Here is a 15,682-nt window from a genome sequence, read left to right on the forward strand (position 1 = left end):
AGAATCCAGATCCTAGGGCAGCACTGCAATAGTCTTAACCACAAGACGGAAGAGCTTCATTTGCAGTCCAAGCTTTCCTTTCGTCTCTTCCCAGCCTTTCTGTCACCCTACTGTTTCTGTGGGAAGAATGGTCAGAGTCCTGAAAATAGTGGTCCAGGTGTTTTATGTAAAGCCCCAATTCACCATCAGCATGAATCCTTTGTGCGTCCTAAAACACATGGATGCCAGGTGGAAAACTGTCTGTGTGATCATGTAATTAAGGATGTTACCTTAATATGTATGGATAAGGGGAAAAGAGAAAGCTGTTGCAGAAGATTTACATCCTATCTTTTGTGCAATTTTTTTTTTTATGTAGTGTTTGTTGTGTACAACTTCCTACCAGTTTTAGAAAAAAATGGCATTCTGCACTTCATTTTAGATTTGGAAGCTTGAGATTCATGGTAAGGGTGTCTGTTGCTTTAGTTACTACAGTAACTAATACATGAAGTATTTAAATTTGTTAAAATTATTTGTTGCTACTGTTAATTAGTGTTTCTAAAACACATTGCATGTTTTTGCTTTGGAGGAGGAATAGGGAGGGGAACAACAGACTCTTTGGCAGTGAGAAGTGAACATCCAGGAGTCTGCCCATTTTTCCAGGACCAATCATACCTGCTCTGTTACTGTCCACTCCTTTCTGGTAGTGTACAATGCCAGTCTCTGGTCAGGCATTTCATCCTTGTTCCTATATTTTTTTCTCTTCTTTTTATTCCCAGTTCCTGCCCCCCCCTCCCACCTTATTGATCAAAATCATACTCTGGCTGACTTCATCTAATCTCTTCCTATTGCTCCCACTTGATGCTTTATCCAGTCAATCTTTGTGTTTTGGTCTTTAGTATGTTTAACCATTTCTAGATCTCCCCGTGTTCCACTGCTCCAGGTTAGCTGATCCCAGCCACCACCACCCATTTGCTGTACTTGCAGTTCTTCTGTCCTTGTAATAGTATTTGCTTTTTCTCTTCTGGCTCAGGATCCCGCTCTTGGTCCCTGCCAGTCCCTGTCTTGGGCTTATCCTCTGTCTTGTCACCTTAGTTGTGCACCCAAATTCCTCACACAGCATATACTGTTCTATCCCAGTCTACTCTTGCAGAGGTGGCAATGGGAGCATCTTATACAGAGGTCTCACCACGTTTCAAGTTGAGAGCATGCCAAATTCAATATGATACCATAGACTGATATTTTGATGGTTTACACCCTCTCCCTAAAAATCCACTACCAAAACTCTTGATTAAAAACAAACAGGCAAACCTCCAAACAAATGCCTTCTACTTTTGCAGAATCGTGTATAATTGAAAACAAGGTTTTATAATCAATAGTAGGTTGTGAGCAGTTTTAGGGAACATAGTGAGCTCCATTGATGATAAAAATCTAGGGAGAAATTGTAGTCTCTAGGCACATATATATAAACACATGTGTGTGTGTGTGTATTCCTGCCAACATCTGCTTTCACTTCACAGTGTGTAATGGCTCAGCTGTCTCTCATTGGGAGAGGAGCAGTCTCAGTTACTATGGGACAGAATCATGCATGTAAGAAATTACTGTGGATTATCTGATGTAACATAAATTCACTGCCTTTGGGCTTGAAAGTGACATGCCCTGACTTCCTACCTTGTATGCTGTTTGCTTCTTTAAAACAAAATAAACCCCAGGCTGTGAACAGCACCTTTGTCTGATGAGTCTCATAGTTGGTGCTGCAGTTGCAAGGTCCCTTTGTGCTGGAATAAGCTCGTCTGGATGTTTTGCACTGCAGGGGAGGGTTTGCACTGAAAAAATTAGCTGTTACAGATGGCTATTTCTGATGATAGTCTCAGTACTAAACTACTGGTACTTCTGGAACCAAATGGAACTTCTCCCTTAAGCATAATAGTTTCAAAACTGTATCTAGTACTGTAAATTTCCTGTTACACATTTAATTCTCAGTGGGGTTTCTGCTGGGGGATGGATAGCACTTTTTAAACAGCTGATACATCTCAATTGGCCTTTAAGTTTTTAAATTTGGTAACAGTCATCAGAAGGTTGCAAATGACACTGCAGTGGCATTTCTGTGTTTTCTGGGGTCCAGTAAAATCTCTGAGGAGTTTGGGTTGTATGTAATATCATAAAATAAAACTATGGTGTTTCTTCATCTAAGCAACTTATTTTTAACTCTGAAACTCTTGAGTCTATTTTCATTTTTGTTTATGTAAAAGGGAGAGTAGAATATTGCATTCATCTTAGGATTATGCTGTGCAAAGCAGATGTTAAGCTCCTGTAACACACAAAGGGGGCTTTATGTTCTTCCACATCTGTCTGCATAAACAGCTCTGTTAACTCTTTCAGACTCACGTACAGACCTCCTTGCTTCTATTAAGAGACTGCCTCAGGAAGGAATGGTGAGGTCCCTACTTTGGGAGGAAAAATACCCCTCAAAAACTCAACTGAAGTCAAATACTGCCCTCTTTGACCATTTAAGCTGCCAAGGAAAAGAACATCCCTGTCTGTAAAGATCCAGAAAGAAAGCCCGAAAAGGTCACCAAGTTTTATTGCCTTGCAGCTTATACAAATAGTGCAATAGTTAGTCAAAAGTACTTTCTCAAAGCTGGTGTTGTGAAGCTGTTTGGCATTTCATTTCATAGCCAGTTGTTGAGAGGCTCTTTGCACTAATGAGGAGTTTGAACCCTTGCATCTCTGCACTAGAATCCATTAATGGAACTTCTTCATAACATAATGACATACTATTTTTTTACAGAAACTGAGAAGTATCACTGTTAGAAGAAGCAGTGCAGTTTGTACTATTGTACATTTCCTACTAAGATACCACCTCTAGATGAAATTTAAAAGCTCTTTTCAACCTTTTAGTCTCTACTGAAGCTTTGTCCCTTTTTGATCTTGATTTATCTTCTTGGTAGAATGTGAGTTCTTTCTGTCTTTCTTTGAGTGCACATGAACCACAGTGGGCTGTGTTAATGTCACCTATTTATGAATTCCATCTTAAATCTGGTAACTCCATTATCTGTGCTGTGGGTTTGGCACAGCATTGTGTAATGGCATTCCTAGGATGGGAAGTGTGGAGAAGGAGTACAGTGGTGCTGGGGGTTTGCCTTGACTGCTTGGAAAAATCTCAGCACAAAATACAGCTTTACCATCTGCACAACCTTGCCCTGAATTAGCAGTATTAGGCTGGAGAAGCTACATCTGACCGTGCTGTAGAAAGGGTTTACTACAGATTTTGCTAGGAATGGGCTTTCATTCTTTCTGGGTTCTAGGAAATCACTGCTTAGCTACGTAAAAATTGGCCCCAGGTGATTTAAATGTGTTTAGTTTCACTACAGTGAACATTTGTAGTGACACTGGAATTTTATTGTATGGTACATGTCACCTGCCTGTGGTTGATTTAAGTATGAATAAAAAAAGTCACTCTTGTATTGGAATACATATCCTAATGAATTTAAATTCACACTCAGCATTTCTTCATGCGCAGACAAAACACAAGCATCCACTAATGAGAGACATCAATTTGCCCAGCCCACCACAGCAGAACAGCTCATCAGTACTCTACAGCAGGAATGTTGCCCAAGGTTTTCCCCTGTGCCTTCTCCTGGTGGAGCAGCCTCTCCTGCAGGAGCTGTAGACCCCATAGTGGGGTGTCTGTGCTGTTGGGTCTCTCCAAATACTGGCACTGAAAGGAGCCTGGCTCTGCTGCAGGCAAATCCTGCTCATCGGAGAAGGGGCTCAGAGCTGTCAGGCAGCATTGATTTAATGTATGATTTATCTAAGAATAACCTACTTGTATAATAGTTCAGTGCTGCACCTGAAAGCTGAGACTGCCTGGGGCTTGGTGAGGGGTGGGATTGTTCAGCTTCAGTTGATGTATCACTGTCTGACGGGATGTGATTAGATACTGGTAAGAAGCTGAAGTAATATTTGCTGTCATGATGATGTTTCAGTTAAGCTTCCTTTTGGTATCAAAGCAGCCTTGTAAATTATTGTGGATCTTAAGATCAGTAGACAGAATTTTAGTTATGTTGAAAATAGGTTTTAGTTGGGAGGTAAATGTTTCCTCAAAATTTTGGAGATCAGGGGTTATTGGAGAATAACAATAATCCCTAAAACCCAGAAGGTAAAATTAATACTGCAGTATTGCTTCTCAAAATGAATAAAATGTACATAATCAAAGATATAATGCAAGAAGGAAACCTACATTTCAAAACTAGTGTTTATGAATTATAGAGGTTTTTTAAAAAAATGTCGAATTAAGAATCGTTTTTAGTGGCTGAGAAATCTATGGCAGAAAAGTAACCTGAATTTTTTTTTCTGCATAAAATAGCAGCCTTCGTGAACACTGCAAAATCTTTGGTGTCCTCATGGACTTGTTTCTGTGTGGTATGCAATGAAATTCTACTTGTCTGAATCATTTGAGTAAAATTTTTCAGTAGTTTTATCCTTCTCAGGTTTAAGTCCACTTAGAGTGACCAAATGTTTAAAGAGAGGCGAGCTGAATGAATGCACTCTTTGATAAAAGATAACAAAGCCTGCAACCGAGAAGCTTTGCTGCTCTTTGGGCAAGCACAGTTGATTTAACTTGGTACATGTTTATGAATCCCCAAAGTAACTGTAGTTATTACACTTGAGTCATGCTAAACAAATAAAGCTTTGCATCTCAGGAGCCTGGCATGTGTTTCAAGAGGCTGGCATGCATTTTCTTTACATGATTGCAGGAGTGGCTCACTTAACCTTTTAATTGGCAGGAAGAAAACTCACTTCGTGGCCTGAGCCACAATCGTCTCTGAATAATGTAAACAGTGATGACCTGAACTTGATCTTTTAGACAAGGGACTCACTTTTCTTGGTAGTTGCATTATACAGACAAGCCAATGCTCTGGGGTCAGCGAGGGGCTTTTGTATATGCAGGCACAATAAAGCCAGAAAGTGTTTCCTGCTGTTTGGCTAATTAATGCAGGGTACCACTCGGTAGGAGTCGGCAGTGGGTTTGCTGCCTGTCACTGCTATTGTACTGCAGCAGAAGGATACAGAACATGCATCTGGGAAAGGAGTGAATTCCCTGTCTTGTTCCACCTATTGCAGGACAGAACAAAATGCAGGGAAGCAACTATTGATTCATTTGGTGAAATGGGAAAAGATAGGGTACTGGAATGGTCAAAGCATATTTCTCAGAGTTGTAAATAAATAACAAAAAGAAATCAATAATACCCTGTGTGTGATGTGATGCTGTTAGAGCACAATTATCTGTGTGTGTCCTTAAGTTGCCCTCCATCCTGACACTGGAGGGCACATGTGAAAGGAAAAGACTGACAGCATTTCCTTATTAGACTTTTCTCTTATTAGACTCCCTATTAGACTTTGTCTTATGATGTACTGTAAAAGAAAGAATTTTGAGACTCTAAAAGCACATATAACTTGCTCACATCTTATATTTTCTGATGGAAGTTTACTGCAAAGCAGTGAGTTCCTTTTCAGTAGTTAATGTAGCAAAATAAATAAAGGCATTTAGAGTCTGCTCTAATCCTGTATTCTGGTCAGGTACAGGCAAATTGTAAAGAAAAAATGTAAGGTGTCATAGTGAACAGCATGTATTGCATGTTTGAGCATAAGGGAGCTAAATCATCTTAATTCTTGTTAAAACCCAGCAGGGTATGTGCTGCCTGTGGCTGCCTGCCTTCTCAGCAAGTTTTAAAGTGGATTATTAGCTAAGTGGAAGGCTGTTTGCAGCATCTTAAGTTTGACAGGCATGTGATTGTGCAGAGGGAGGGTGGGGGAAAAGAGTTGTTGCTCTCAGACAAAAGCTTCTCATAGATTAATATCTTCCAAACTATATTTGTAGTCTTGTTTTATCTATTTTTAATCTGGAATTTTATGGAGGTTTCATGCCCAGACAATTAACTCTTCTGTTTGGTTTTTGCTTTGTTTTGTTTTTTTTTTCCAGAACTGCTTAATCAAACATGATGAGAATGGATACTCAGCAATAGTTGGAGACTTTGGTTTAGCAGAGAAAATTCCTGATCACAGGTATGTGAGCTAATCTAAACAGTGTGAGAGTTCTAGTAGAAGTGCAGGTCAGAAGCTCTAGTGAGCCAGATCCCTGAGGCTGTTATTGCACTTTGGTACAGAATTTTCAAAAAGTAACCTCAGTCTTCAGTCTGGAACTACAGGCTGGATAGCCAGAATGTTCAAGCCTTAATTACTGTCAATTTTGATATTATTGGTGACATTTATTCTTCAAAAATGTTTCAATCACTAAAGGATTTGCTCAAGGTTTTTGGTAGATCTTTTAAGCTGGTACTCGGGAAATGTGGATTTAAAAAAACCCAAAACACAAAAATAGTGTCCAGCATTCTGGATTGGGATGATTTTGTAATAAGTGTCACTTGTTGATTTCAAGCAACTATAGCTTCTTTGCACTTTCATAAACAATATTCAGTGGCATTCCAGCATTATTCTTATTTAACCTCTAGGTTAGTTTTTAAGATCCAGGATTATAACAGAGTAAAAGAAAATTAATTATAAAATTACTGTCTAACAGTAGCTCACCACTTTCTTTTCCCTTGGATGAAATTATAATCTTAACTCATTTGAGGAATGCACAGGGGACTGTCACAAGCTATTGTCACAATTGAAAATAGTTCTTTTGTCATCCCTCCATTAGAGAGATCAAGGACAAGGATTTCATTGTTCTCTCTGTATATTGACTTGTGTATTGCAGAGTATTCTGACTATGAAATGTGCTGTCAGATTTTCTCCAGTGTGTGCTTCTGCGTAAAATATATAAAAGCCTCCCAGCACTTCTGACTGCAAAGAAAACAATAGAAGTTGATCTCAGCTATGCACAGTTTTTAAAGTGCACATATCCTAAAACCCTATCTTGAGAGATCTGAAGGCTTGCATTAATATTGGTGAAATATTGGATCTAAAAGCTTAACAAAGTGAACATCCTAATTTACAAACTAGTGATAAGTACAGCCAATGCCTATCTTGTAGCTGCTGTGGAGCAGCACACCCTCACCCTGTGAGGTGCTGAAAGCTTCAGCTGTAGATGAACCCACCACAAAATCAGAAAGATACTACAGGTGCCTTAAGGTGTCCTTAATACCTAACTTTGAGCTGCCCTGAAAACTGAGATTACAGTTAAAGGTTGCTTGAGACTAAAACCAGCAACATAATAAAATTGCTACATTAGCCACTATTTTGTTTTTATCTAATTTTACCTCAATTTTCAAATGCAGCTTTGTTATTTCCAGTTTGCTGGTAACATGCCATTCTACTTTGAGGCCTTCAGAGGCCTTTTCTTATTTAAATAGGTGTTCCCTCAGGATCAGCTAGAGGACAGGCTGGAATCTTTCTTAAGGCCCCAGTATTCCAACTTTATGGAAACTGCAAGTTTTTCAAATTGGGTCTATTCTGATTACTTTTAATTTTTATGTATTAAAGGATTAATCTGCTCCATCTTGATTTTTAATTATTTTTAAAATACAGTTTTAAAATCTTTATTATTTTAATAATAAATACGTTTGACTTCATTCAGGGCTGCATATACATGTAGGGATGGATACCTGCATGTCTTGCTGGATTAATGAAGAACTTGGCATCTAGCCCGAAACTGATGTCCACAAACCTTTTTGTGTATAGATGAAGGAGCCAACTCTGCCCAGAGTTAGGCACTAAAAGCTATTGAACAGCTGTGACCTTAAAACATTCTTTTAAAGTGGCTGGGCACTTAAAAACTGGAAGTAAAATAAGAGTAATTGATTGAAGTAATTAATTGGGAAAGTCAGTAGAAATGCTTAGCATTTAATTAATGGTTCTTTCTTCTCTCCCACCACCTCCCATCCATATCTATATCCCACATCTATATAGTGAGAAGTTACCAGTTGTGGGTTCACCCTTCTGGATGGCACCAGAAGTTCTCAGAGATGAGCCCTACAATGAAAAGGTAGGTACATGGTATAAATGCAGTTAGTTGTCAAATGTTTTTCTTCTGTAGTGGTATGGTATGCAAGATTTAGAATTTTCATCATATTAAAACTGTTGTTATTTTCACTTGTGATGTTTCTGTACTCAGTAGATCATTCAGACTGAGAGTGAGAATTAAATAGCTAATACTTTTTATATAATGATGTTCTATCTTGTAAGAAAATAGGATTTGCTTTAGGATTGTTCTCTGTTATGCTATTTATTCTGAAACACCCCACATACTGAAATATAGTAATGTTTTGTTGACTAGCACAATTTAATTTAACCAAGTCTGAGAAATGTAGTGAAGTTGCTTTCCTGACTCTACACTAGTGAAATCTAGGTAGAAGTAAAAGGTCTGTATGTAAACTTGCACAGTTCTCTGTGTGTGTGTATATATAAAAAATAACGCAGCATGTCTTAAGGTAAGATACCTTGGTAAGACAAAATGTTCTCCAAAGGTATTTCTAAGTTTTCCTGTTTGTGTCAATGGGAAGTGTTTCTTTCAGAGGAGGATCAGGTCACATGGGGTTTTAGAAATTATGTTTTCAATCAATCTTTTCTTTACACAGGATTTTGTCTCTATTACTTCAGCTCTGCCAGTGCAACTTTTCTGCACTTTTCAGTGTGATAAAGCCCACATCCTCTACCTCTCTATATCTAGTAGTTAATAATCTGTTTAATTGATGGTACTTTAAACTTGCAGGAAAGCAGTAACTACCTCAGTAATGAATATAATAATTACCATTTCAAAGCTTTTAAAAGTTTAATTAATAAATGATAATAATTAAGAGTGACCTAAATTAATAATAAAGTACCCAAATCTATGGTGCCACATTCTTCATTAACCCTGCCATAGGGAGGACTAAGGAGGAAGTAGATGTCATACCTCATCTACATGAAAGGTGATATATAAATAAGCCTGATACATAAAGGATGAGGGATTCATACTTCTGCCCTGTAGACTTGTATTCCATGTTTTCCTAAATTTTATTACCTGAAAAATTCAGGTGGGTGGAAATCTGAGGAGCTGTGCAGCTCCAGAGGTAGTCAGATAAGTGGTTACTAAACGTCATGGAAATTAAACCTGATACATAGTGCTGCTATGGTATCTCAAGCTTTGGGAAGACAGTTTTCCCCAGAGGTACTGAACCGAGAAGAGGATAAATGTAATTAAAAAAAAAAGTAGCATTAATGTTCTGGCTAGGTTGTGAATCATGTATGTTCTAAACCTGTTATTCTAACCACAGTGATACATGAGTATGTCATGTTTTGGCTATTTTTTTTAATTATTCCCATGTGTAGGACATCAAATGGAACTTCACTGTTCTTCATGCAAGGAAGAATTTCTTTATATTTTAAATTTTTGCATTGCTGAATTAAAAGTGGTTTGCTGGGTTTTTCTTTTCTTGAAATAATTTTAAATTTATCATTGCTATTTGTGCAACAATAATGTTTTCTGTGAGCATGAGTTTCTTCACATGGAAAATATTAGCTCTAATGCAGTAGTTCCTCAGTGTTGTAAGGCTGTGATGTTGTTTAGTTGTTTCATGATAGCCATTTGGGGTAAGGAGAAACTCCGTGGCAGATAAGAGCACTGGGTATTCACAGCTGAACCATGTGTCTATTAATTTTTTTCTCTCTCAGGCAGATGTGTTCTCCTATGGCATAATTCTGTGTGAGATTATAGCAAGAATACAGGCAGACCCAGACTATCTCCCTCGCACAGAGGTAAGTGTGGTTGTGTTTATAACATTGGTGGGAGGTGGTGACTCTGCCATGATAACGGCTCAGCCTTTAGAACTTCTGCCACTGCTGTCAAAGATAGGATGAATAGGTGTAACGTTAAAAATAGCCTGGAAAATGCTTTAGCTTTTTATGCTGTTATTTTAGGAAGCTCCATTGAAGACACTTTCTCAGAGACTGTGTGCAGCTGCAATCCTCATGGGAATCCTTTCTGCCCCTAACTGGCAGGACATCGAGAGCATTGCAATGCAAACTCTTCCTTTTGTGGGCTGATAGCTCCTCATGCAAACTTCTTGCCAGGTTCATAATGAGGCACTTTTGGCATTCTGCATGCACGAAGCAGCCCCCCCTTGTGAAAGGTGCAGGAGCTGTGTTAACAGCAGCTAAAATAAGGTTCACCCTTATTTTTGCTCTGCTAAGAACTGTGGATCTGAGCTATAATTAACTAATTAAAGATACTTTTTTCTTTACTCATCCCATCTACAGGGCAATTTTTGACCCTCTGTGGGGATTATTCCAAATTGTCTGTCCCCCTCTATTTCCTAAAATGGAAAATTGCTTAGGTCTTGAACTGCAATAAATAAAAGATTCTCTTTTAGTCTGCCCTTCAGATTTTATAGATGTGCCCTTAAGGAACTGGATAATTACCAGCCTACCATCCACTGAAAAGTTAGCCATTTTAACTGATACATTTCCATCATAGCAAAGCCTCTAGTTTTAGAGTAGGCTGTTAATTTGCACTATGAAAATCTCTACAGTGAAACATCATAGTATATGGTATTGTTTCCAAATCCACACAGGCAACATTTCAAGTGCAATGGATTGCATTTCAATCCAGGAAGAAGCATGGGCTTTGATGTCAGCCCATTCTCTTACAGCTATCCTGTATCAGTAATCCCCACTGGGAACACGGCACTGTGGAGTGTGCATGAAGTTTTCTCCAACTCCTCTATTATGTGGTTGCTGAAAAAGTTGTTCATGGTTATTCCTGATAACTTCACATAGGGACCCCCTAAAAAGTAGATGCTTTAAGCTAGATAGAAGACCTCATTTATTTCTCTATACTTTGTCGTTTGTACAGAATTTTGGATTAGATTATGATTCCTTCCAGCACATGGTGGGAGACTGTCCTCCTGACTTCCTCCAGCTGGCCTTCAACTGCTGTAACGTGAGTATCTTACTTGAAGGGGAGAGGCCTAAGGGGCCTGGAGTTCTCTAAATCCCTCTGGCTTTTGAAAATAAAGCTTAAAGTATTTACAAAAGAGACTTGAAGAGTCTACCTATAGAAGCAATGTACCGTCTGACAACCCAGGAAGTCCTTTCAGTGTTTATAATCCTTCCTTTCCCTTTGCTAAAAGGTCTGTCTTGTGTTTTTGCAATTCTGTGTTCTGTCATGCCAAACAAACAGGTCTGGCACAGTGAACAGCTTCTTGCAGGCTGCTCAGGCTGATCATAACCAGTTGGATGCCATTGACACTGGCTAACCCTCAGGCTGACAAAATCCAGCTGTTGTTGTGTGCAGACCTACTGAGCTATGAAGGAAGGGTTGCCTTATGGAGGGGACAAACAAATCAAGAGAGCAGGCATTAAACTATTCTGAAGTGTCTGTGTGATGCCTTTTGGAAAAGGGGTTTGACATCCAAATCCTTAGCCTATGTCATAAAATTCAAACTTGGACTGAAATGATTTAATATCTGTAAGGCTATAGGCCATGTGCTGTATGGAGAAAATTTTCTGGCAATTATTCAAATAAAATTGTAACAGTGCTGGATACCTTCCTGGCTCCTTATTGGGACAACTCTAGGTCAGTAGATCTCTTCTGCTGGTTATCCTGTAACAGAATTACTAGTACCAATGTATAGTAAACCAGTTTATATAAAATAAGAGAACCTGAGCTTCCACCACATTCTGCTGAAGTTGGGAATGTCCAGTTTGCTCAACTTAAGTAGAGGAAACTTAAGAAAAAATACTGCACAAAACTTGGCCCTGGTTTCACAACCAGGCTATGCTGGATCTGATGCCAACATTGTGTCCCAGTGGGTGTTTTAAGAAGTCTCATCTCTTTGTGCTTTTGGTATTTGTATTTTTGACCTGACCTTTCTCTTTACTTTGTATTAGTACAAAAGCCCATGCTCGAGGAGAGTGTGATATAAAGGTGAGAATAGGGGCAATGACTGCTGCTCTTGGCACCACACAGCTTAATTTAATTCTAAAAGCGTTTGTGGAACTTACTTTGGATGAACTACGTAACTCCTCTTATTTCACCTCAGTACAGCAGGGCTTGCTTTGTCTGGACAGTGGTACATCTCACTGATGTTTATGAAGTGCTTTAGTTACTTGAGCACTAAAGGGCTTGATTAGAGGTAGGATTTGACTTTGGAAAGCTTAGCTCCCACCTGCAGACTCTAGAAATGGTGCTGCATCCAAACACATGGTGGATGATTTAAAGCCAATTTTCAACTCAGAAATTCAGAGTAAAGCTGCTCATGAAGGAAGGGGCAGTGACCTTATATTCTCACATAAGAATTTGGTGTGCTCAGAGAAAAAGAGTTTTCTCCTACTCATTATTGCCAAATGCAGCTTCCTGTATAATAAATGTCCCTTTGCTGAATTGAAATGGAAATTACTGTCTTGTGATCCAGCCATTAAAATGCTGATTTCAGTGTGGAGCATGCTGGAATTCACATACCACTCACCTAGGAGAAGGAAAATGGAGTAAACAGATAAGGCTTTCTTTCTTATATCTTCCTAAGCATGCTGTGCTTCAGCAAGAGGTGATCACTGTGGTAATTTTCTCTGAGACATGGACATTTATGTAGCTTTTGTTATTTAATAGGCCAATAAAGTGTGAACTGTATAGCCCAGCTGAACTAATGTGCAAAGCCCTGGAATTTTCTACAGCCAGGAAATGTGTTTTAAGGTACCCTAAGAAAACCAGTAAAAACTGAGTAGTGGATTAAAATATAATTTACTGTTATAAAGTGTGGGAGTTTGTAAATAAGCACCTGCAAGGACCCAACAATTACAAGCCTACTTGTGGGAATATTTAATAAACCTAATCATAAATGATCATGCAAAAAGCTTACCAGGATGAGCCAAGCTGTTGGCAACTGCTGCTTTGAGAAGGAACCTTCTTTTCCATTTGAGCAGAATCTGGGCTGCTTGGGGATGGAAGAGGCACATACTGCTCTGAGTAACTTTTCCATTGCTGCTCTTGTCTTGGATCTTACCTAGCACAAATTAAAATAGCCAGAGAGCTCTTTTTACTTCCTCTAACTTCCTGTAGCTTGCAACAGCTCCCTAAGATTCCCAAATTAGTAAGTTTGTCAGAGTACAGTGTGTGCTTCAGCGTTGCCCCTGCCCTACTCTTCCAGTGAAACAGGGAATGCAGAAAAATGTTTTCCAATGCCAGGAAATTCCAGCTGCTGCTTCAGAACAATTTTCTTGATACTCTTGAACTCTTCAAGTGTGGTTTCTTTGTTAGGTATTTATTACTGAACATAGGAATTTTTAACACTTTTTCCCTTGTTGCTAGAAGATGTTCTGGCATTGCTGATAATACCATTTCTCTTCAGAAAGATCCATCTCAAACAACCTGCAGGGCAGTGTCAGGGAGGTCTTTGGGGTTTGTTGTGTACAAAGCACTACTGTTCCCATTGTAGAGGTGAGATCTGTCTGGGCTTGTCCACTCTGAAAAAGCCTTTAGAAGGCTGGAAACAGCAATCAGGTCAAGCGGAATAGTTTTTATTACTGGAATGAAGTTCACTTTCAGCTGCTGAATTAGCTGTTATTACCTAGAGCAGTGAAGCTTGTGACATATATACAAAATCAATGCTCAAAATGATGAAATGCCTTCAAAGTTAGGCTTAAAAGAAGCTGCTTGCCCTGTGGTACGATTTTATGTTGGACTTTGTTTAGAGATCTAGATCTGCTAGAGTGAATAAATAAATAAATATGTACTGAGAAATACAGACTAATGCATATTGATGAGTGAGGAGAATATTTTACCTGGGAAAAATAGATTTATCTTTTTCCTAATTTATAGCTTTGTCAAATTATATAACCACCCTTGCTTCCCTACAAGATAGACCAATACACAGAGTAATATGGCTAATTAACAGATGGAAAAATACAACATTTTCAGCTTTAAGATCAGCAGTGCCATTTAGGTGTGTTTTAATTAAAGCCACAAGGAGATGACAGAAGAATTACAATCTTTTAAAGACTGACATAGCCATGTTGTTTTGTGTAATCCTGTTGAAATAACATGGGTACATAATCTGTTTGAGAGCCAGAGTCCAGAAGGAAATCCTGAACTGTGCAAGCTGTTTCAAGCAAACCAACCAACCCCCCTCACAGGCCAGAAACACTGAATCTGACAGTTTCCCATGTTTTCAATTTAATTTTTTTTCTTTTCAAAGAATATTTACAAATCGATTATTAAATGTGAGAGGTGTAATAGAATACTGCTTTTCTCCTTCTTTCTGTAGGTTTTTTTTTTTTAATGCCAATGCACTTAAAACCATTCTGAGTTTCCACAGATTGGCCCTCTCTCTGTCCACTGTGTAAGCAGAATAGCATGGACAAACCCACACGGACTCATTTGATTTGTGTGCATTCACAGATGGATCCAAAGCTGCGTCCTTCCTTTGCTGATATTGTCAAAACACTGGAGGAAATGTTAAACCGCCTGAGAAATGAGGAATCAGAGAGAGACAGAAAGTTCTTGAACCTTGACAACAATGAAAGAAAATCAAAAGGTAAGTGTCTGTATGGTACAAACACAGCAACAGAAAAAAAAAAAAAAGCTTTGTATTTTGAAAGCTGGTATTTTGGTTATATATGGTTCTATTTGTGGTTTATTAATAATTTTACATAAACCCTGAAAATTATTCTGGAGCAATGCTCTATACTTTGCATTGCAGAATGTCCTTTGGTGAAAAAAACAGCTAACTGTTTCTTAAAGTGCCTGATAATATTTTGTTCCCAAGATCTTGAGAGGAAATTTAGAGTTCATGTGGGAATGGGTTTGTAAGCTGCTAATAGTATATGAAAATCCATCAACTTCTGATTTATCGCAGCCATACTTTGTACGTATACTTTTTTTTTTGGTGTATGTTACATGTAACGTTTAGAGGCTTCTTAAATTCCTTCAGGAGGAAGAGCACAGAAGATACAAGAGTATTAAAAAGTACCTAGAAATACTCTGAAAGACGAGAAAAGATGAGTCCCAGGTGTGCTTGGGAATGCTGGCCTTGAAAGGTTTTCTGTAAAGCTGTCTGGTGCCACCTGGTGTGGGGAGCAAACTCTTGTAGCCTGGGTTGTATTCTGACTTGGGTGTTTTATGTTAGTACACTTCTGGCATTAGAAACTTAAGAGCACATTAAAAATAGTTTCTTACATTATGTGGAAATACAACTATGCAACGTATGGACATACCTATCGATCTGTAATATAGTTGTAGATTGAAATAATTTTTCTCTATGTCAAACCACATAGAAGTAATGCATGTGGTAGTTTTCCCACACCTGGAAAGCATCTAAAAGAGATGTGAGTTTAAAAGGAAATGTTTGTTTGTTTATTTAGGATTTTTTTGTTTGGGTTGTGTTTTTTCTTTTGGTGTTTTTTTTTTTCCCCTGGCATTTTCCCTTTGGAGTACATGTACAAAACAAGTACTTCTCAAAGAAGTGTTAAATGCTATTCTTTGACTTGCATAATCATTCCTATGTGGAATGGCTGTAGTCTAAACTGTATTAAAGGGAAAAGTAAAAATCCATATGTGCTTATTCAGGAAATGGTAATCAAAAAAGTTATCACTTCTTTGTGCCCATTTGTTACTGCTCTAACACAGCTCTTCAGAGGCACCTTGAGAGCTGGTAACAGATGCATGTCCTCAAACACCTGGGGAGTTAACATTTACCAGTTTCTCATCCTAATCTAGTGATAGAGC

The 15,682-nt window shown here is 38.5% G+C and overlaps 1 protein-coding gene across 1 annotated transcript in view; it reads left to right on the forward strand.

Moving 5' to 3' along the window:
* The window catches only part of TESK2 (testis associated actin remodelling kinase 2), a 78,522-nt gene that overhangs the window by 57,389 nt on the left and 5,451 nt on the right, over nucleotides 1-15,682 (forward strand). Inside the window, exons 6-10 of the mRNA XM_083867719.1 lie at nucleotides 5,963-6,045; nucleotides 7,891-7,966; nucleotides 9,634-9,717; nucleotides 10,814-10,900; nucleotides 14,357-14,492. Coding sequence (XP_083723845.1) covers nucleotides 5,963-6,045; nucleotides 7,891-7,966; nucleotides 9,634-9,717; nucleotides 10,814-10,900; nucleotides 14,357-14,492 — 466 coding nt within the window. The remainder of the gene's footprint in view (nucleotides 1-5,962; nucleotides 6,046-7,890; nucleotides 7,967-9,633; nucleotides 9,718-10,813; nucleotides 10,901-14,356; nucleotides 14,493-15,682) is intronic.

Source organism: Zosterops lateralis, assembly GCF_965231275.1.
Source record: "Zosterops lateralis genome assembly, chromosome: 9".
In the NCBI taxonomy this organism is placed as follows: domain Eukaryota; kingdom Metazoa; phylum Chordata; class Aves; order Passeriformes; family Zosteropidae; genus Zosterops; species Zosterops lateralis.